The following is a 20,815-nucleotide window of genomic DNA, read 5'->3' on the forward strand; positions in this document are numbered from 1 at the left end:
AATAAAGTGATTTGTATTGAGATTTAGATCCCTGGAGGCACATGCAACAATAAGCTTCTCAGTTGTTCTTGTAAGCAGAAGATTAAAGTAATGTCACATGATGGTACATGCGACAAACAGAAGCTTGTATCCGCATCTACTAGTGGCTTCAGAGGATACCATTTAGTTCACTGATGTGAAAATTGAGTCTGTATTTGAAACATGAAACTATTCTATATAGAACTATACTGGTTTTATGCCATGTTAATTTCTTTATTAGAGATGAAGGGACTATAGTACATTGTTTGTTTGTTCCCCCTCTCCGCCCCCCCATTTGTTGACAAATTAAAGCAGTAGCTTTGTTCTTTATTTCAGTAATGGATGTAACTGACATAATTAATGGGAAAGTTGATGATGAGGACAAACAACACTTTATACCATTTCAACCGTAAGTATAAAATAGTGTAAAGCATTGTCAGAGGACTTAAGGAGGGTTAAAGATAAAACACTTTTCAATATCAACTTTTGAAATTGATCTTACAGTCCACTAATGTTATGTAGATATTTTGAAGTTTGTAACTTGCTGCAGATTCGAATTTTAACACATGAGATCTTAAAAGCATTTTTCCTCTTTCTTAGTTCTTCACTTATTTATTTGGAATGAATAGCGGTGACAAAAAAAAAATTCACCTATTTCTAAGTATTTTTTAAGCTTCAACTTGAAACATGTCTTCCATTTTTGTGTGTGAAGGAGCTTGGAACTAACTAGATGGGCCCAGGGTTTTTGAGATAGATGTTTTAAGCTTCTTTCTTTTATATGTTACTGGTTCCAGTCTAGTCAAAGTTGGTAATGACCAAAAGCTGTTACCATCTGATGGATGTTAAGTGTCCTGTATGAAATGAGTTGGTTGTATCAGGTGCCTGTCCATGTCACTAAATCACCACCATAACTAGCACTAATTGGCAGATAATTAAAGACAGAGAAACCAAAGAATGAATGGGCACAGGAACTGAAATAACTCCTCATACGTATAACTAGTTTTTCAGCTCTTTTAAGGATTTTGGTGTGTCAGCAAGGGGAAAGTTACACTGCTTTTACTTGTCCTGTGGGTGGTGTTTTATGGATAAATGGGATCATGGTCTACTAGACGCTCAGTTTGGCAGCTTTCATAAGTACTAAATTCTCTGAAAGCAAAACACAAGGCTTTTAAGGAGAAAGTGAAATAAAGGAACCACTATGCCATGTGAGACTTCATACAGTGTTATCAGATATTTTTAGGATTAAAAGAAAGCACTGTCAAAGGTCAGATGTAGATTTTACTCTGAATTTCTTAATCTGTTTTTGTGTGTTGAATAAGTCTGAATGTTTGTATTTGTGTGTGTGTGTATAGGTTTTCTTCCTTCTTAAAGGAAAAAAAGTCCTTTTTAGAAGTGTGAGCTTAGTATTAACAAAGGAATTAAAATGTGTGGGGATTTTAAAGATTCCAATTTTAATATCATAAAATGAAGTGAGGAAGGGTCAATGGGGTAGATAAACTACATCCCCATTAAAATCTGAATGCTCAGCTTTATCGTTATTGAATGCCGTGTTGTTGTAGTTGTGTTCGTCCCAGGATATGAGAGACAAGGTGGGTGAGGTGATATCTTTTATTGGACCACCTTCAGTTGGTGAGAGACAAGTTTTGTTCAGTAAAAGATATCACCTCTCCCATCTTGTCTCAGCTTTACTGTTGTAAGAAATGTGGGCCACAATGCTGTTTTTATATAGCTGAGTTCCCTTTTGACTTAATCTACTTCTAGATTTCATGAGGTTTGTTTTTTTATAAATCTAGAGAGCAATAGACTAAAATAACGTAACATCAAATAATTTCAATTTGGAAACTAGGCCTTATTAAAAAGTACAAGCGTTAGCAAGGATGTTTGGGGAGCTTAACAGAAAATTGAGATTGCAGAATCAGTAGAAAGAAATTAGGTGACTAGCACTATGTGCCTAATGACGCTAGTCCTAGCCACATCTTGTTTGTATTTCATGATAGCGATGGAATTTGTGTGTAATTTGTGTACATAAAAGTCTGTAGAATAGTAACAATTCTATTGTTCAAGGAAAGTAGAAGCTTTTAAAGAAGAGTGCCTTTGTGAGATTTATTTATTGTATTTAAACAATGACAAGCTTTTGTTTTAGTGAGTGTGGAAGTATGCACGGAAAATGAATCTTTGTGGATCAAGAAAGTGGATGCTAATGGAATGTTTAACCTTTTGCTCCATTTAAACCGTTTTATAGTCTATTTATATGCAAACCAGCTTTTGGAAAGGATGTGCAATATGTTTTTGTTTTTTTCTGCAGTAAATTAAAATATTCTTCAAAGTCTACACCAAGAATATGATTAATGTGCAAACACATGAAGAATAGCTTTGTCGCTGTTTCCAATGTTGACTTAAACACTGTGTATAAGAGGCATATTTTCCTACTCATTTCATGCTGTGCTTTTGTTGTGTTACATGCAATTCTGTTTTCATATGTATGTTTGTTTGTATTCATTCACTGGCCACCAACACAACAGCTGTCAGAAGTACTTGGCAAGACTAGTGTGGGTACTTAAATGACATTTGTAAATGTTGCATTTCATTTATAATTTTCACATTTTTTTTCTTCACCTAGTATAACAAAATGATGGATTATCTATTTTTCTTGCACTAAGCCATTTCTGTTAAATGTAAAAGTTTTTTCTTCTGTAAATTCCATCAAATCATTTACACTACCTCTTAATATATTCAGTTGCACTGTACATACTGAAGGTTGCACTGAATTAACATACTGTACGTTTTTGCAAAATCATCCCAATTGGATTTCAGTATTTAACACGAGTCTCTCAGAAGATCAGTATTCTTCTTTACTACTATACATGCTATTTATTGGAAGTGGGATTGGGACCTGACACATGCGTGTTCCTGTTGGGAAGGGTAACATAGGATTGCTTGACTTCTCTTTAGCGGGTCAGCATTTTCCTGATTAATGATCTTCCTATGTCTTTCTTGTTACCTTTCCTGTCTTTTGTCTTGCGTTGACTAATAAATACTCTTCGTTACAACTATGATATGATCTTTTGTGTTCCCTGTTACTGTGACTTCTGGTTTTCTGTGACCCTTTGTTTCCTGGTGTTGGTCGTCATGTGCATCCTCCAGGCTAGCATTGGATGACGCCATTCGACACAAGCAGCTGAACATATCATCCCGTTTTTCACCCAGGGTGGCAGGGGAGAATGATTTCCTTCAGACTGTTATAAACAAAGTGATTGCTGCTAAAGAAGTTAACCACAAGGGTCAGGGTAGGTACTGTTCTTTATGTAAACTGGCTTCACACCATCTGACTATTAAATTTGGACTGGAGGATTCATTTTTTTTTTGTTTGCTTGCTATTGTTTGGTACCAGAAAAGACACCTGTCCTGTTTCCTCCCCCTCCCCGCTCCCGGTTCTCCCCCCCCCCCGCCCTCTCCACACCCCCCCCCCCGCTTCCTTTTGGGAGTATTGTTATTCTACAGATTGTCTTCTGTCCTTATGTAGTGCTTGGCCACTTTTACATGCGTCTATATTTCTGCCCTGTCCATTCTTGTATGTTTGTGTATTGAAAGCAATGACTTCAAGAACTGGCTTTCATGCCTTTGAACTCTGGCACACCCTGGGTCCATCAAGGGAGTGGGAGTGTTCCTCTCCTCCCCATTTTTCTCATTTTTTCCTATTAGCAATTGTAGTCAAAGCAGCTGGTCTGCTGTCAATACGACAAGGCAATTACTCTCATCAGAATTGATACCAACTTGTGTTTTGAGTTGGTAAAGGAGGGCTGCAAAATAAACAACACTGTTAATTAGTCTATTGATTGAACAGATAATTCAGTGTATTCTCTGCTGACATGAATATAAATATAAAAGAGATGTACTAGTTAAAAAATTAAATGCATTCCAACCCTATTGCTATATGCTTGATTCATTCTTTTCTGGTCTTGGATTAACTCAACATTGTGTAAGTAAATGCAGAATCTCAGTCTACCAATTTCCTCTTGGAACTATTTTTCTTTTATTTATAAAGTGTCTGAGCAAAGGGTTTAAAGAAATACACTTTGATCACTCATATGCACATAACAGAATTGCAGCTTTTTTATACAATAGCAATATAAAGAGGCGAAGGGGTTTTGCTTAAGAAGTTTTTTCCGCTATTTTGAACTGCCATTCCAGCCAATATTTGTAGGGAGGTAAATTATTACAAGTTACTAAATTGTAACTTTAAATTTACTTTCAGATTCTTCATCTGTAAAAATAAAAAATTAGTGGATAGAGAGTACTTGGTGCGAGTGCACAAGTTGCTGATTGTGTTATTATCCTGTTACAAACGTTATGCAGATTTTTTTTTATAAATTTGCTTGATAGATATACCATTTTATTGTATTGCTGCTTTTTCTTTCACTTCTATAATTGCCTTTGTTTTTATTTAACTCTTATACCTCATTGCAATGACCACCATTAAGGAGTCCATTTTACCAAGTTCTCCCTCATTGGTATCTGAGATTCCGCATTTCTCATCTGTGTCATAGCACAGGAAGTAATTGCGTGGTGTCTGTTGGCAAATGCTGACATTTTAAAGGAATCGTTGAAGTTTTCAGAGTAGTATATACACTACAAGTTCCACTTTCCTAGGTTATTCCCATAAATGAAATGCAGAAATGATCTCACAGCACATGAGGCAGTGGTGCCGTTTGTCTGGCTTGTTGGAGGAAGCGTGTTGCCCCTTGCAGGGTTAGAGAACCAGAGTTATCTGCTACAGAGGCAGGCAGCTCCATGCCTGGTTAGTGTTGGGGACACTGACCCATCCTTCCCACCAGGTGACCCGTTTGTGTCTGGGGGATGCTGTTTATGCCCCCATGTACAATAAAAGCCTATTCAAAAACAAAAACCTGAACCAGGATGAGCAGCACCCACCCTCCCTCTCATGGAAGTACTTGAAATACCAGGTTTTGCCATGATCTGCTGTGGACATTAGGACAGTTACTCCTTTCTTGGGGGTGGGGCTGGGAAGGAATATTTCCTGATGGCCAGACTGGTCAAGTCGAGGTGGAGTTTTTGCCTTTTCTGCAGTGGGTTGGGAGCTGAGTGGGGGAAACAAACTAAATGGGGGAGGGTTGGGCTATGATGATGCAATTCATTGGTAGCTTGTGGCGGATGTCCAATGCAGGTACTCCTTAGGGAGTGGATATGGTGATCAGATCAAATGGGAAAGTATTTAAAGGAGGTATTCTTTAAAGGAGTGGATATGGGAGCTGTTCAGGTCTGCTGTGACTGTTACGGCAGGGAGTCAACCCCTGTCCCCCAGTAGTCACCCTTAACCCCCGTTTGATGGAGGGAGATGTGTGCTGAGGTCCCAGAAGCAGGTTGCCTGGCAACCAGGCTGGGTAAAGGAGTGGACTGATAGCAACCTCCCCCTCCCCCCTGAGGTATGTAAATGGTTATGGAATTGCCTGTAGTGTAAAATTTTACCTGCTGGGCACTTCCAGACTTTTAGGGCTAAAGTTGTAGCCTGATTAAAGTGAATTCAGAGCCTCCTGTCCTCCTCCTGGCATAGCCAGATAATGTGCATTGCGGAAGAGTATCAGAGTTGGGGACATCTTCCTCAGATACTTGATACTTTTTTCTCAGATCTTCCGCCCTTGTTCTTTTCCTATGAAAAGAATAAAACCCTTTACTTTCTCATTTGGAAGATTTATGAAAAGTCCAAGGGCAGGCGTAAGTTGTAGACCAGTGCTATTGATGGCTTAATAACCATTTCTGAATTCAAGCCTGAGAAGAACTAGCTCTCCAGTTTTGAGGACAGTTGGAATACTCCATGGCACCTATTTATCTTGTTCAGTGCAGAAGTTATTTAAAAGGTGCTATAGCAGCTCCACAGTGCCAGCTTCACTGTGCCCAATGAAGCACTGAAGATTCCAACATCTTTCTGCCAATCCATACTCATGTTGTTGGTACTGCAAAAACTGTTCCTATGGTGGACTTAAGTTTTGTTTTACTGAAGCCCTTCCTCAAATTCCATTTTCTTAGACTTGAAAAAGATGATCCTATCCCACCCAGTCAGCCATCATGCTTACTAAAATATATTCTCCTGTGTGAAAAGAAGACATTCCTTTCTATCATTGCCATCTATTAACATGCAATAGACAACAAACTGCTAATGGATTGCATTACACTCCCCAGAGGAAAAATAAACTAGGACCCTAATTCTGCTACTCTGTGTGTCTGCATGTGTAAGAGTGGGCAGAGCTGCACCTACATAGAACCCCTATGACTTTGTGTGGGCACAGGGGTCCACCTGCCCTTGTGCACGCATTGTGGAATTATGGCCTAAAATGCTATATCCTCCTTTTAGGAATCTCCTACAAGGTATTGTGTAGGCTACATGAGCCACATCCACTATGTCTCCAACACACACTCTCTTTTTCTCTCTCTCTGTCACACACACACTGGATTTCCAGCTTTTCTATCTTTTTTTTTATTGTTTGCCTTAAATCTGTTCTAAAGTCTGATGTACTCAATGCATTCCAGGTGTGATAGTTGTAGTTCTATTTCAAAGTTTTTCTTAAATAATTATTTCTAGTCTAATGTTGCAAAATGTAAATGTTTTGGGGCAGGACTTAGTTACTTTTATGTGCATTGTCTTTTGAAGTTTATAAGACCTCCTTTTTTGTTTGTTTTAAAAAATTGGAAAATATGTCTAATAATTACATTTTATGCTTCAGGTTTATGGGTGACTTTGAAACTTCTTCCAGGAGATATTCATCAGATTAGGAAAGAGTTTCCTCACTTGGTGGATAGGTCCACAGCTGTGGCTCGGAAAATGGGGTTTCCTGAGATTATTATGCCTGGTAGGTGTCAATAATTGCATTGGGATACTAAGAGCAAAATGAGGCACGCTTCTAAAGTTCACGCTTCTTAGAGCAGTAAATTGATACATTTCCATAGATAATAGAATATAACTATCTGAATCAAATCCATAAAAAGAACTAATATTTAGGTTCATAATTTTTTTTTTTTCAGTTTATGAAGTACTTCCTGCTTCAAAAATTTTACATTAATAATTTGGTCGCAAAGTGATAGACATTGAGTTGCTCTACTCAGATAGTAGAGCATCTAGTTTGTTTCAAATCACATACACCTGAGTGGTGTTGACTGCTTTGTACCAGCGGAGCTGTGAAGCAATGTGCAGCATACAGTTTCAAAAGGCGCAGCTTAAATACATGTATAACTGGACAACTACATGTTTAGTTCATGTATTTAAATGCAATAATGGATAATTGTATTCACACGGTTCGAGTGACTGTCTATATATACCACATATTTGCATTATTTCTTAAGTCACCTGTTAAATGTGTCTGTATATCTGAAAGTTTTGAAATATGATTTTTTAAAAGACCAGTGTGAGAAAAAGCAATTACTTAATTGTTTTGTTTTATAAAAGATGCCCTCTTCATGTGTCTTGGGGCATGTATAGAAAATTTTGAAACAGATATTTGCTGCTTGTTTATGAAGGAAAAGGAACATACCTAAATAAAAATGACTTTCCCTGCCTCTTCTCAGGCAAATGACTGAGGAAAAGATTTAGCTTGTACTGTCCCGCATAAGATCCACAGGCTCTAGATTCTGTTGGACATCTTGAAGGAGAATTTCAGAGTTCAGGACACTCCATTAAGTCATGAGCTGTCAGTAGCTTCCAGATGTTTGTATATAAGCCCTATATAGCTTAAGTGCCTCAGTCGACCACACCTATTGTGATATGAGACAGAGACCCTGAGTCTCAGGCAGTCAGCCAGAGTTACTTGTCTCTATGCACATGTGTTTCCCTCATTTCATGATACTTTTTAAATAAGAATATTTGTAAGACAGTGTACCATATATAAAGCATCCACTTAAACACACTTTCATCCATGGAAAATTAAATTAAAAAATATTAGCACATCACCTGCAGTTCTGCCTTTCTAGTCCACACAAAATGAATTAAATTAGTTTGGAAAAGGGAAAACCAAGGAAATAAAAGCATCTTGAGACATGGTATGGTAATATATCATCTTAAATAACTACAATTATCAGATTTATTTTCTGTTCTATTTAGTTTCTTGCACCTCTCTCACCTCCACTACTGTGGTAGATTGGGGTTTTCAAAATCTTACTAACAAATATTTGGGGATATGTTTTCTCAGCCTCAGCCCAACCTGGTTAAATACACATGTTCTATTAACATTACCACTGGTCATGCTTTGTTAATACAGGGCCTTCAGTATGAGTTGTAGTGAAGATACTCTTGTAAGGACAGTAGTCAGTGGTACTCATCAGTACTGTATGTTTAAAATTAAGGATGCAGATTCTTTTGCCAAACGAATGTTCCTTTAAAGTCTCTTATTATGGTTTTATACTTCATTGTTTTATGCAGAACTGCATATGAACATTGCGAGTATAATAATTTTTTTTTTGTCCTGCCAGGTGATGTTCGCAATGATATCTATGTAACATTAGTTCAAGGAGATTTTGACAAGGCAGCAAAACAACAGCAAAGAATGTAGAAGTTACAGTATCTGTTTTATGATGAAGATGGCAAAAGATTGGAGGTATTCTATTCGAAAATGTAATCTCTGAAATATTTCAGTATATTGCCCACATTTTTCCATCATCCTCTTCGGTACACCACTACCTTGGTATAACGCCACCCGATATAACACGAATTTGGATATAACGCAGTAAGCTGCTCCGGGAAGGCGGGATTGTGCCCTCCTGTGGATCAAAGCAAGTTCAATATAACGTGGTTTCACCTATAACGTGGTAAGATTTTTTTGGCTCCCAAGGACAGCGTTATATTGAGGTAGAGGTGTATTTGTCAAAATCTGAAGGCTTTTTTTTTTTTTTGTAAGAATGCCTTGCCCAAGTTCTCTCACCAAAGAATAAATACTTTAGTTTGTTGTTTGTGACAAGTAAATAAATATTGTGATATCATTGCATGCAATTTTGATTGAAATTAACTAGTGATGAGTTTAAAGCATAAGACCTCCTTTATTTTAACCTACCCACTGGATCCTCTCTTTCATTATTGAATGACAGTGCCAATTTATTTGTTCTCTATTAGATGGGTATGTATGTGTGGGTAAATATTTCTATTCCTTGTCTTTCAGAATGTGATTTTTCCTGGGGTGGTGATGACGCTATCTCGGAATACAAGTCAGTGATCTATTACCAAGTGAAACAGCCTCGCTGGTTTGAGGACTGTCAAGGTACGGATGATGATAAAATAATTTTCCTCATAATGGGTTAATTAAAATAAAATGAGAATAGATTTTAATATGAAATCTTTAAGAACAAATTAAAGGGAATTAATGTGGTCAATTGTAGGAAGGGTAAAAGGCCTCAGCTAAGCAAAAGCCTTTCAAGGTTGCTAAGGAACATTGGCATTGAGTAGAATGTAATTACTCTTCCATCCTTGTGGTCAAAATAGATTTTGACGGGGATATTCCACCATCAGTTTAAGATAACTTTCTTTTGTAAATAACCGTACAAAGAAATCATGGTAAACATATATTATAGTGACTTGCTCATTAGTATATTGGATGTCGGCTTACTGATGCATTATGCGAATGATGCTAAATTAGCACCATAGTAACAACTCCTAAGCTAGGTGCCAAAGATTTAATATTAAAAATGAGGCTGGGGTAGCCTTCTTAAAGACACACATTGGCTGTTATTGCTGGAAAGAATGTTAATTGAAAGGAGACTTGGCTAATTTTTTTTTTCTTTCTCGATATTATTTCGAAAAAGAATGGCTTTCTCATTGCACTTGCAGCCAGGAGTTAGCTGCTGTGGGAATTAATAGTGCATCTACACTGCACTATTAATGCACCCCGAACCCCCCCTGCAGCAGCGAGTCTCCGAGCTAAGATCAGTGATTTGAGCTTGTGGGGCTGAACTACAGGGCTAAAAATCGCAGCGTAGGTGTTCCTGCTTGGGCTGGGGTCAAGGCTCCCAGATGCTCCCTGCCTTGCTGGATCTCAGAGCCCAAGCTCCAGCCTAAGTGGGAAACTGTTTTTAGCCCTGTAGAGTGAGCCCTGTGAGCCCAAGTCAGTTAACCTGGGCTATGGGACTCACTACTGCTTGGTTTTTTTTTTTGTTTGTTTTTTTGTTTTTTTCAGTACAACTGTACCCACAGAAAATGGTTGTGGTGAGGTAGAATGAACTGCAGACTTGTAGATCAGCAACATGCAATCCAAATTTAAATATGCTTAAGAAAATAGGACTACCCTAATTAAATATCGAGAGGAGAAATATATACACTTGAGATTTTGTTTAAAGATTATTTATTTAATGCATCACCCTGTGTGTGCCTTTTATAGTGAAAAAATTTACAGGATGGGGATAAGGGAATGTAAGACAGTTATAAGTTCATATGGTTGGTTAGGTTTGTGTATCTTGGTGTAACTTGCTTGAACTGTTTTTAAGCTGAAGTTTTTAATGATATAACTTTGTGTCTGTACAAATGAGGTGATTGAAGATGTGTTGTTAATAATAATAATAATAATATAATAATAATAATAATAAAAGTTTAGGTACACTGGATATTTAGATAGTGGAGAGAAGGAAGACATTGTGTGAGTGAAGGGGTGGCGGGCTGAGGTCAAGAAAAGGGCTACCAGTACAGGTGGTACGGTGAGACCAAGGCAGTTAAACTGAATTGACAGTAGCAATCACCTGGATCAGAGAGAGAGACTGATCTAGAGAGTTATGTTGTTATAGCGTAAGTGTCAGGAGTCTTCTTATTGATGTGAGAGGAACTGACAACATCTGAGGGGTAAAGAATACAATGTCTGTTGTTGATGATGTGAAGATGTCCATAGAACTGAAGGGCTGTACATAAGCTCTATGTAAAGGCTCTACCCTGACGAGTGTAGACTGTTCTGCTTCAGATATTGGTGGGGGTGAGGGCTGCTGGGTGTCCCTTGTATAGCTTGCCTGTCCCATAAGGTCATGTGATGGGGAACTTAGTAGGTTGTGGCTCTTTCCCAACCTGCTAATGACTGACGGAGTGGAGATTTCTTCCAAGGGAGTACGGACTTCAGAGGCCTTTCATGGAAAAGTCATCCTGGTCCTTAAATACCTCGTATGGAAAGAGCCAAGCAAATTATTAGAAATGCAAGAAAGCTAAAATTACATTACTCTTTCTAAAAATGCAGAAATACATTTGAAGAACCTCCGTGAAAGTCTGGTATTGGTAACAACTATTTGAAGTCATGGGGGAGGGATAGCTCAGTGGTTTGAGCATTGGCCTGTTAAACCTAGGGTTGTGAGTTCAATCCTTGAGGGGGCCATTTGGGAAACTGGTGTAAAAATCTGTCTGGGGATTGGTTCTGCTTTGAGCAGGGTGTTGGACTAGATGATCTCCTGAGATTCCTTCCAACCCTGATAATCTATGATTCTTATTTCTCCTCTTGTTTTAATTTGTGAAGGTGGCAATTCCTATTGAAGATGTGAACCGCAGTCATTTAAGGTTTACATTACGTCACAGATCATCACAGGACTGTGAGTACTTCAGTCTTGTTTCTCTGTTGCTTCTGTCAATTCCTGGTGCCTGAATGGAGAGATTGTTTCTGGTTATTTGTGTGTGGGTGAAGTACTTCTACTACCACTAATATTTATTTATTTATTATTGTAGCACTTGGGAGCTCCATTGTACTAGGTGCTGTACAGCTTGTCTTTTTTCCTCTGTTTCCTTTCCCTCTCCTGACAGTCTTCATGCCTTCTTCCTAAGTCACCAAATGAGAGACTCAGTAAATAAATCATTTGCCAGCTTTGCCTTAAGCAAGAGGGCATGGGTATTTAGGTAGGTAAGTAGGAGGTGAAGAGCCACCTGTATCAGATGAGGAAAATGGAGACAGGGAATTTGACTTGGTTGGGAGACACTGTGGTCTTGTGTATGTAAAGCAGTTTAGGCCTGGGTTCTAATCCCAGTTCTGATACTGACCTGCTGTTGGCTTTCAAATGATGGTTTGGGATATGCAAGCTATTTGTCTTCCTGCAACTCCCACCTGATTTTCCTTTAAATCATTAGCAGTTGAGATACTCTGAGCCCTCCAGAATGATGCCTTGTGACTAAGCATTTTCGATGTGTTAGCAATTACTGTTCTAGTAACAGAAGAAGGATTTACTTTGACTGTGATAGCGTTCGTTTGATATAGGTATTATATATGATTGTCTTGGATAATATATCACACTCCATGCGGCATACCTCCCAGGGCACAAAAACTCCGTGACAGATGGCTTAGCTGGACCTGGTACCTCAGTCATGAGTGGGAGTTCCACAACCCCATTTTCTATTTCATCTGCCATGCTTAGGGCACCCATCGCTGAGGACCTTTTCACAACTTAGGAAAATTGCAAGTTACTCCTCTACTGCTCAAAGGGTGCAGGGGCCTCAATTCCCAGGGCGATGCTTGTCCCATGGCAAGGTGCTCTGATATGCCTTTCCCTCCATCCCCCTTCTGCTCTAAAATCTATGCAAGATCTGCCATGACCGAGCCATGGTCCCTCTAGTATCTACTCAGACTTTCAGGGCCTCTCCCCACTTCAGTCTGTCTCCCTGATCTGCCAGACATTCTCACCCAGGACCAAGGCAGAATCCGACATTGCAGCCCAGCCCTGCTTCGACTGACGGCCTTGTTTTTGGATGGGGAACGCATGTAAACCAAACCTGCTTGACACCAGTGCGACATGTACTTATGCACAGCAGATGAGATTTCACACAGGTTCATTACGCGGCGAAGTGGAAGTTTTTCATGTCCTGGGTGCAATGCCACTGTCTCCCCCTCAAAGACATCTTTCTCCCCTTTATCCTGGACTACCTCTTAGAACTTAAGACCTCAGGCTTCGGCTTTAGCTCTGTCTGGGACCACCTGGCAGCTCTTAGTGCCTTCCTCCCACCGGTGGACAGATACTTGGTGTTTACTCACCCTATCACTGCCTGATTTCAGAAAGGGCTGATGAACAGCTTCCTACCGGTCCTTAAACCTACCCCTCCCTGGGACCTCAATCTTGTGCTCTCTGCCCTTACCAGACCTCCCTTCGTGCCCCTGGCCATGTGTTTTCCCTCACACTTACCCATGAAGGTCACCTTCCTCCTGGCCATCACTTCTGCCAGGTAGGTCAGAGACTTGGCAGACATGATGGCTGACCCCCCACCCTCCCATATGGCCTTTCATAAGGACAAAGTCTCATTACACCTTCACCCTAAGTTTCTCTTGAAAATAGTCTCTGAGTTCCGCCTCAGCCAGTCTATCCATCTTCTGGTCTTCCATCCTAAACTGCATGCCACTCCCACGCACAGGATTCTGCACTCCTTGGTCGTCTGCTGTGCACTTGCGTTCTACCTAGACAGAACCTGTGCCTTCCGCGCCTCTCCACACCTTCTCATAGCCACTGCAGAGTGGTTGAGGAGCCCTGGCCCTCTCCTCACAGCCTTTTATCCAAGTGGGTCTCTACCTGCATCACAGAGTGCTATCCGCAATCCAATGCCACACCGCCCCGCAGAATTACGGTCCACTCCACGAGGGCATAAGCTGCCCCCTGGTGGACATCCACTAGCACGATATCTGCTGAGTGGCAACCTGGCCGCTCTCTACATACCTTAACTGCCCACTATGCCATTGGCCCAGGGGCAGCCGAAGATGTGACTGTGGGCCCTGCCATCCTGCAGGTGGTGAGACATTTTGCATCCTGGCATCCACCTCCAAGCTGACCACTGCTTGATATGCAAACGTGTTTGGAATACATTTAGGGACTTTAACTTGAAGAAGAGGTTACTTATCTGTAACTGGAGGTTCTTTGAGATGTGTGGTCTCTGTTTGTATTCCAATACCCATCCACCATCCCCCGTGCTGTGCACAGCTCTGTTCAGCAGTAAGAGGGTGACGGAGGGTGTGTCAGCTCGCATGGCCTCTTATAACCTCTCCTGGAACATGAGGCAACATATGACACATACGTGGGTCAATGGATGCTGCTTGTGATGCTGCTTGCAACCTCCAGTTGCAAGTAAGTGACCTCCTCATCTCTACTGCAGTGAAATTATGTGGCAGGCTTTCATTAAGGATGCTTATGTGTGGGCTGCTTTGGGGCAAGGACTGTCTTTTTGTTCTATGTTGGGATAGTGACTAGCATAATGGGTCCTGAGCCATAAGTAGGGCTCCTAGGTGCAGCAGTAATACAATAATAAGTTGTAATAATAAAATAGTTGAGAACATATCGTTCCAGGTATAAGAGATACTGACTTGTTGCTCTGTCAAATGGTAATTTGGGGATTTGTATAAAATGTAGGTCAAGATTTTAAAACATTGGTGCCTCAATTTAGGCTTTTAAATCCATGAGCAGCCTGACTTTCAGAAGTACTGAGCGACCAGCAGCTCCAAAGAGTTAAGTTTTAGATATTTTACTATCTAACTTGTCTTGCATATAGAGGACTTACATGGGGTGAGGGATAGCTCAGTGGTTTGAGCATTGGCCTCCTAACCCAAGGTTGTGAGTTCAGTCTTTGAGGGGGCCATTTAGGGATCTGGGGCAAAAATCTTGGGATTGGTCCTGCTTTGAGCAGGGGATTGGACTAGATGACATCCTGAAGTCCCTTCAAACCCTGATATTCTTTGATTCTAAGACTGCATCCTTATAAATTTCTTAGCCCTTTTCCTGCATATGGGAACCCTTATCACTGTCAGACCACTTCTAAATGATCTTTCCTTGAGATATTGGAGGAGTATCTCTGTCAATATCAATTACTTAAACTATGCTATGTGTCTTATTTTTTTAACAGCCAAAGATAAGTCAGAGAAAATATTTGCTTTAGCATTTGTGAAGCTAATGAGATACGATGGAACAACTTAAGGGATGGAGAGCATGATCTTATAGTGTACAAGGTATAATTTAAAGATATTTGCCTCAGTCCTTGCACAGATTTGTTTACTGTGAAAGCTTCACTTTATGGAATCTGCTACACATCGGTCTAGTTGTAAGTACATGCAAAATACTATTAAAAGAACATTGTTAGCAGAGTCAAGCAGTGGAACTGTGAAAGGGATGGGAGGTAATGGAAGTTCATTTCTGTATGGCTCTTTCAGAATGATGCCCAGAGGGCTCAGCAGGACCCAACAGCATGTACCATACAATTGGGATATTTGGAAAATTGAGGGACAAGTCTTGAACAAGTTATACTGTGCATGTGGAAATGCTGATTTTATAGGGCTTGTAATTTGGCTGCATATGGATGGATTTTCGTGGGAGAGCAAAAAAAGCACACCTTTGGCCATGTGAAATTTCACATTCGTGCTCCAAATGTAGGTGCTAGAGCTGTTCAGGCCTTTTTAAAAAAAACAAACAAACAGACTTTAACCTGAAATTTCTCCAAAACCATAACAAACGTAAAGTACATAGACTGTAAATAGTTGCATAGAGATTTAGGATAAATACGTTTATTCCTGTTTGAGAATATACTATATAACTTTGTTCTTTATTATTTTAATTATTTTTCGTGTTTGTTTTGATTTAAAAAAAAATCTTGCAGGCAGAAGCGAAGAAGTTGGAGGATGCCTCAACATATTTAAGCTTGCCATCCACTAAAATAGAATTGGAAGAAAAAGGGCATGCCACAACTGGGAAGAGCATGCAAAACCTTGGAAGTTGCACCATCAGCAAAGATTCTTTCCAGATTTCTACTCTTGTTTGTTCAACAAACTCACTCAGAATGGTGAGTTGTTAGAAGAAATGTTTCTCCACCCCATGTGCCCCCTTAACTTCCCCCATTTATCAGTGGGGAGGGACTGTAGTAGTATTTTCTTATTTAGGGGATTTTATACTGCTTGTGAAGGGTTTGATCAACAGCCCTGGCAAATGAAGTCCTGTCTAGACACAGCACAAGTACAGTATGAGAATTGGCAGTGTAGCATCCAACCTTGCTCAGCTTATATACTTTAGTCCAGCTCTGCCTAGGGATGAGAAAATATTTCCATGCCCGTTTAAGCCAAGGTCCTTCTGGGTGTAAACAGGGCATCATAGGCTTTATCTAAAACTTTAGTTTCTAGCATGGGTGCGAACAGATGTGTGGGAGAAGATGATGGAACACATTCCTAGTATCCCTTCAAAGTGCCTTGAGTATAGAAGGGCTGGTAAAGAGGGTGGTGGAATGGCTATGGTCCCCAGTGGGCTGCCTTATATGATTTTCATTGTGTGTGCAGGGTTCTCCAAGTGACAAGTTCCTCCCTCTTTTTATATCTGGCACGGAGACCAGAGCGGGGATGGACAGAAGGGTGTGGGAGGGAGGAGGAAGTTGCCAAGCCTCACCCTCTCTGTAGAAAGTGCCCCATGGCTAGAGTTTAAGGATTGGGCATGGAGTGGCAGGGATGTGGTTAGCATCATCTCCTCTAAACCCTTCAGCCTCAGACCTGCTTTTCATGCTCCTTTGGCAGCCTCTGGTTTAGTCACTAGTACAGCCCACGGGTCACTGAAGCAACTGACCCTCTTCTCCAGCCAGCTCTTTTTTCACTCTGTTCCCGTGGTGTGATCAGCCTCCTTCCTTGCTTCTAGATTAGTGGATAGGATTCAGGATATGGGGTAGGGGAGGTTATCTGGGGGTGATGGAGTCCTCTTGGGAAAAGAGAGAGTCATTAAAGGAGTCACCAGGGGGAGAGGGATCAGGTAGTACTTGGAGGCTGGCTATTTTAGTGATGTATGGTGGGATCCCAGACTTTGGAGGCCAGAAGGAATCTAGCCTAGACGGGTCTAACCTAATGAACACAAGTCTTCTGCACTATGTAATTTCTCTGTCCTCTCTTTCAAAAATGTGGTTGGATCTGTGCCTTTGAGATAGCTTAACTTAATTGACAGTTCATACACATAGTATTTTGAAATACTTCAAAACTTTCAATGGATTATACCATGAATGACTGTGTTGATCTGTACCCTCTCTCACTTGTATTTTACATAAGTGCTTATAAATATACATATTGTGTAAAGTGTACAATACTGAGTGATGTGTTACTGCCAACAGCTGTTAAGATTGTCCTGTAAATATATTCTTTATTCAGTTCCAATCCAGTAGAAAAATCACAGGTCTGACATGACTTCGTAGTCACCTCACAATTATACTGCAGTACTTTGTGACATCTCTGAAACATATTCCTGGTGTTTTATATTCAAAGCACATAAGATTCACTGCAGTCAACCAATATTATGGCATAAAGAGATACTTAGCATAATTCTGAAATATTTTTGAATTGCAACCCAAATATATGATAATATCCTAATGATAACACAGTAATTTTATAGTTTCATAAACGTAGCTGACAGAATCCAAGTATAGAGGGTTGCACTGCTTGAAACATTATTTTAGTTTGTGATTAATAACATTTATTGTTACAGTTTTTCTTATATGTTGCTAATTAATGTTTAGTAGTATTCAGAAGTTGGTCAATACGTTAATGGGACCTCGGCCTGGTCTACACTACGAGTTTATATCGAATTTAGCAGCGTTAAACCGAATTAACCCTGCACCCGTCCACACAACGAAGCCCTTTATTCGATATAAAGGGCTCTTAATACCGATATCTATACTCCTTCCCGACGAGGGGAGAGTAGCGCTGAAATCGGTATTGTCATTTCGGATTAGGGTTAGTACGGCTGCAATTTGACGTATTGGCCTCTGGGAGCTATACCACAGTGCACCATTGTGACTTGCTCTGGACAGCAATCTGGAGTCTGATGCACTGGCCAGGTAGGCAGGAAAAGCCCCGCGAACCTTTGAATTTCATTTCCTGTTTGCCCGGCGTAGAGAGCTGATCAGCACAGGTAACTATGCAGTCTGAGAATCGAAAAAGAGCTCCAGCATGGACCGCAAGGGAGGTACTGGATCTGATCGCTATATGGGGAGAGGATTCCATACTAACAGAACTCTGTTCCAAAAGATAAAAGGAAAAAACATTTGAAAAAGTTTCCAAGGCCATGATGGAGAGAGGCCACACCAGGGAGTCAGTACAGTGCCATGTGAAAGTTAAGGAGCTTAGACAAGCCTACCAGAAAATCAAAGATGCAAACGGAAGGTCCGGGGCAGGGCCGCAAACATGCCGCTTCTACGCTGAGCTGCATGCAATTCTAGGGAGGTCCGCCTCCACTACCTGACCCCTGTCCGTGGATTCCGAGGTGGGGGTAATCTTAGCCTTGCCCGAAGATTCTGCAGACGGGGAAGATGAGGAGGAGGAGGAAGAGGAGGACAAGCTTGCAGAGAGAACACAGCACTCCGTTCTCCCCAACAGCTAGAAGTTTTTTCTCAGCCTGACAGAAGTACCCTCCCAGCCTTTCCAAGCCACTATCCCAGACAATGAAGCCATGGAAGGGACCTCTGGTGAGTGTACCTTTTGTAAATATAAAACGTGGTTTAAAAGCAAGCATTTTTTAATGATTAATTTGCCCTGAGGACTTGGGATGCATTTGCGGCCAGTACAGTTACTGGAAAAGTCTGTTAACATGTCTGGGGGTGGAGCGGAAATCCTCCAGGGACATCTCCAATAAGCTCTCCTGGAGGTACTCCAAAAGCCTTTGCAGAAGGTTTCTGGGCAGTGCAGCCTTATTCCGTCCTCCATGGTAGGACACTTGACCACGCCATGCATGTAGCAAGTAATCTGGTATCATTGCATGACAAAGCCTAGCTGCGTATGGTCCTGGTGTTTGCTGGCGTTCAAGCAACATCCGTTCTTTATCTCGCTGTGTTATCCTCAGGAGAGTGATATCGTTCATGGTAATCTGGTTGAAATACAGGAATTTAATTATGGGACAGAGATGGCCATTCCTACTGAGCTGTTTGCCTGTGGCTGAAAAGAAATCCTTCCCTGCAGTTAGCCAAGTAGGGGGGAGGAGGGGGGAAATGACGCTGAGCTTTTTCACGTTTGGCCAGAAGGGATCTTCCCTGCTACCAGCCACGCGATGAGGGTGGGGGAGGGGCAAAGTGATCATCCCAGAGAATTGGATTGGTTGGGGGGTGGGGTTCTGGGGCTGCACATTAACAGGAAAGAAACAGAACTTAACAGGCTTTGCTTGCTATTTGGGAAAGGAGGGCGCTGGATATATGAAGGCTGCAGAAGCTGAAAGACAATGGCTTACCATGGCTGCATGCAAGCTGAATTCTGCTGCCCGGACCTGCATCTGTGATCTCTAATACCAAAGCCACAGGCACTCAAGATGCCAAATGCGACCTTGTAGTGAGATCACATGTGCTATGTAAGGTGAATAGTGTTGTTCACTGTGAAAGCGTATAACCATTCTTCTGTAAAATGTATCTTTTTAAATGCTTCTCTCCCTTTTTTCCCTCCCTCCTGCAGCTGCAAATTTTTCAAGCCTCCCTCCTCCTTCCCAAAGGCTTTCTCAGATAAGGCGGTGGAAAAAAAAGACGCGAGACGAAATGTTCTCGGAAATCATGGAAGTGACTGGCAATGAAAGAGCTCATCTGAAAGAGTGGAAGGATGTGGTATCAAAGTACAGGAAAGATGCCAGTGAACGTGAGGGCAGGAGAGTCGCTCGAGATGAGAGGTGGCGGCAGGAAGATCAGAGCAGGCATGATGCAATGCTGGGGCTGCTGTGTGATCAAACTGACATGCTGCAGCGTCTGGAGGAACTTGAGGAACTGCAGCAGGATCATAGAGTGCCGCCGCAGCCCCTGTATAACCACCCTCCCTCCTCACCATGTTCCATATCCTCCTCACCCAGACGTGTAAGAACGCGTGGGGGAAGGCTCCGTGCACCCGCCCACTCCAAACCCAGTGGACAGCCCAAGCAAAGGCTGTCGTTATTTTGAATTTTTTTTATGGCCTTTTCCTTCCCTCCTATCCTCCTTCCAAACCGCACCCTCTACTAGGTCCATATATTTGGCCAAGTGGAAGCGTTTCTCCTGCTGGTGTGCTCTGAGCAATGCTGCCCCTCTGGAGGCACCAGTGCCTACCATCTTGTCCTTGAAACATCAGGGCCCTAGCAGTTTCATCCATCAGAGTACACCTATCAGGGATTTCGGCCTCCACCCGGGCAAAAATGGGTGCTCGATCTTCTCCAATCCCATGATCAGCAGGTTCCTCAAGGGATTGGAACGTCTGTACCTGCAAATTCAGCATCCGGCCCCTACGTGAGACCTCAACCTGGTCCTAGCCAGAATCCTGGGTTGCCCCCTTTTGAGCTGATGGCCACTTGCTCACTCTTGGACCTTTCCTGGAAAACAGCTTTCCCTCATCGCCATCACCTTGGCGAGATGTGTGTCGGAGCTTAGAGCCCTTACGTCGGACCCACAGTATACAGTGTTTCATAAGACAAGGTAGAGCTGCAGCCACACCCTGCCTTCTTTCCTAAGGTGGTGTCTGCCTTCCAAGTCAACCAAGACATCTTCCTTCTGGTCTTCTATCCGAAGCCGCACGCTTCTTGACGAGAACAACAGCTGCACTCCCTAGACATTTGGCAGGGCCCTCGCCTTTACATCGAATGAAATGAAACCTTTTAGGAGGACGACCAGCGTTCGTAGCTGTGCCAGACCGGATGAAGGGCCTCCTGGTCTCCACCCAGTGCATCTCGTCTTGGATCACATTCTTGCATCTGTGTGTGCTATGACTTGGCGAGTGTCCCAACTATGCACCTTACTGCCCGCTCCACCCATGCTCAAGCTTCCTCCTCCGCCTTCCTGGCTCGTGTACCTGTACAGGAGATATGAGGGCAGCAAGCTGGTCATCAGTGCATACCTTTGTTTCCCATT

The 20,815-nt window shown here is 41.7% G+C and overlaps 1 protein-coding gene across 1 annotated transcript in view; it reads left to right on the forward strand.

Annotated features, from left to right (window-relative positions):
• Positions 1–20,815, forward strand: part of DOCK1 (dedicator of cytokinesis 1) — a 541,297-nt gene that overhangs the window by 77,287 nt on the left and 443,195 nt on the right. The window contains 13 exon segments of the mRNA XM_030568323.1: positions 355–427; positions 3,163–3,305; positions 6,759–6,884; positions 8,497–8,544; positions 8,547–8,593; positions 8,595–8,621; positions 9,180–9,195; positions 9,198–9,269; positions 11,494–11,574; positions 14,852–14,917; positions 14,920–14,954; positions 15,599–15,761; positions 15,764–15,781. Of these exon segments, the coding sequence (XP_030424183.1) occupies positions 355–427; positions 3,163–3,305; positions 6,759–6,884; positions 8,497–8,544; positions 8,547–8,593; positions 8,595–8,621; positions 9,180–9,195; positions 9,198–9,269; positions 11,494–11,574; positions 14,852–14,917; positions 14,920–14,954; positions 15,599–15,761; positions 15,764–15,781 (915 nt within the window).

This window comes from Gopherus evgoodei, chromosome 7 (genome assembly GCF_007399415.2).
Source record: "Gopherus evgoodei ecotype Sinaloan lineage chromosome 7, rGopEvg1_v1.p, whole genome shotgun sequence".
NCBI classification, from domain to species: Eukaryota; Metazoa; Chordata; order Testudines; family Testudinidae; genus Gopherus; species Gopherus evgoodei.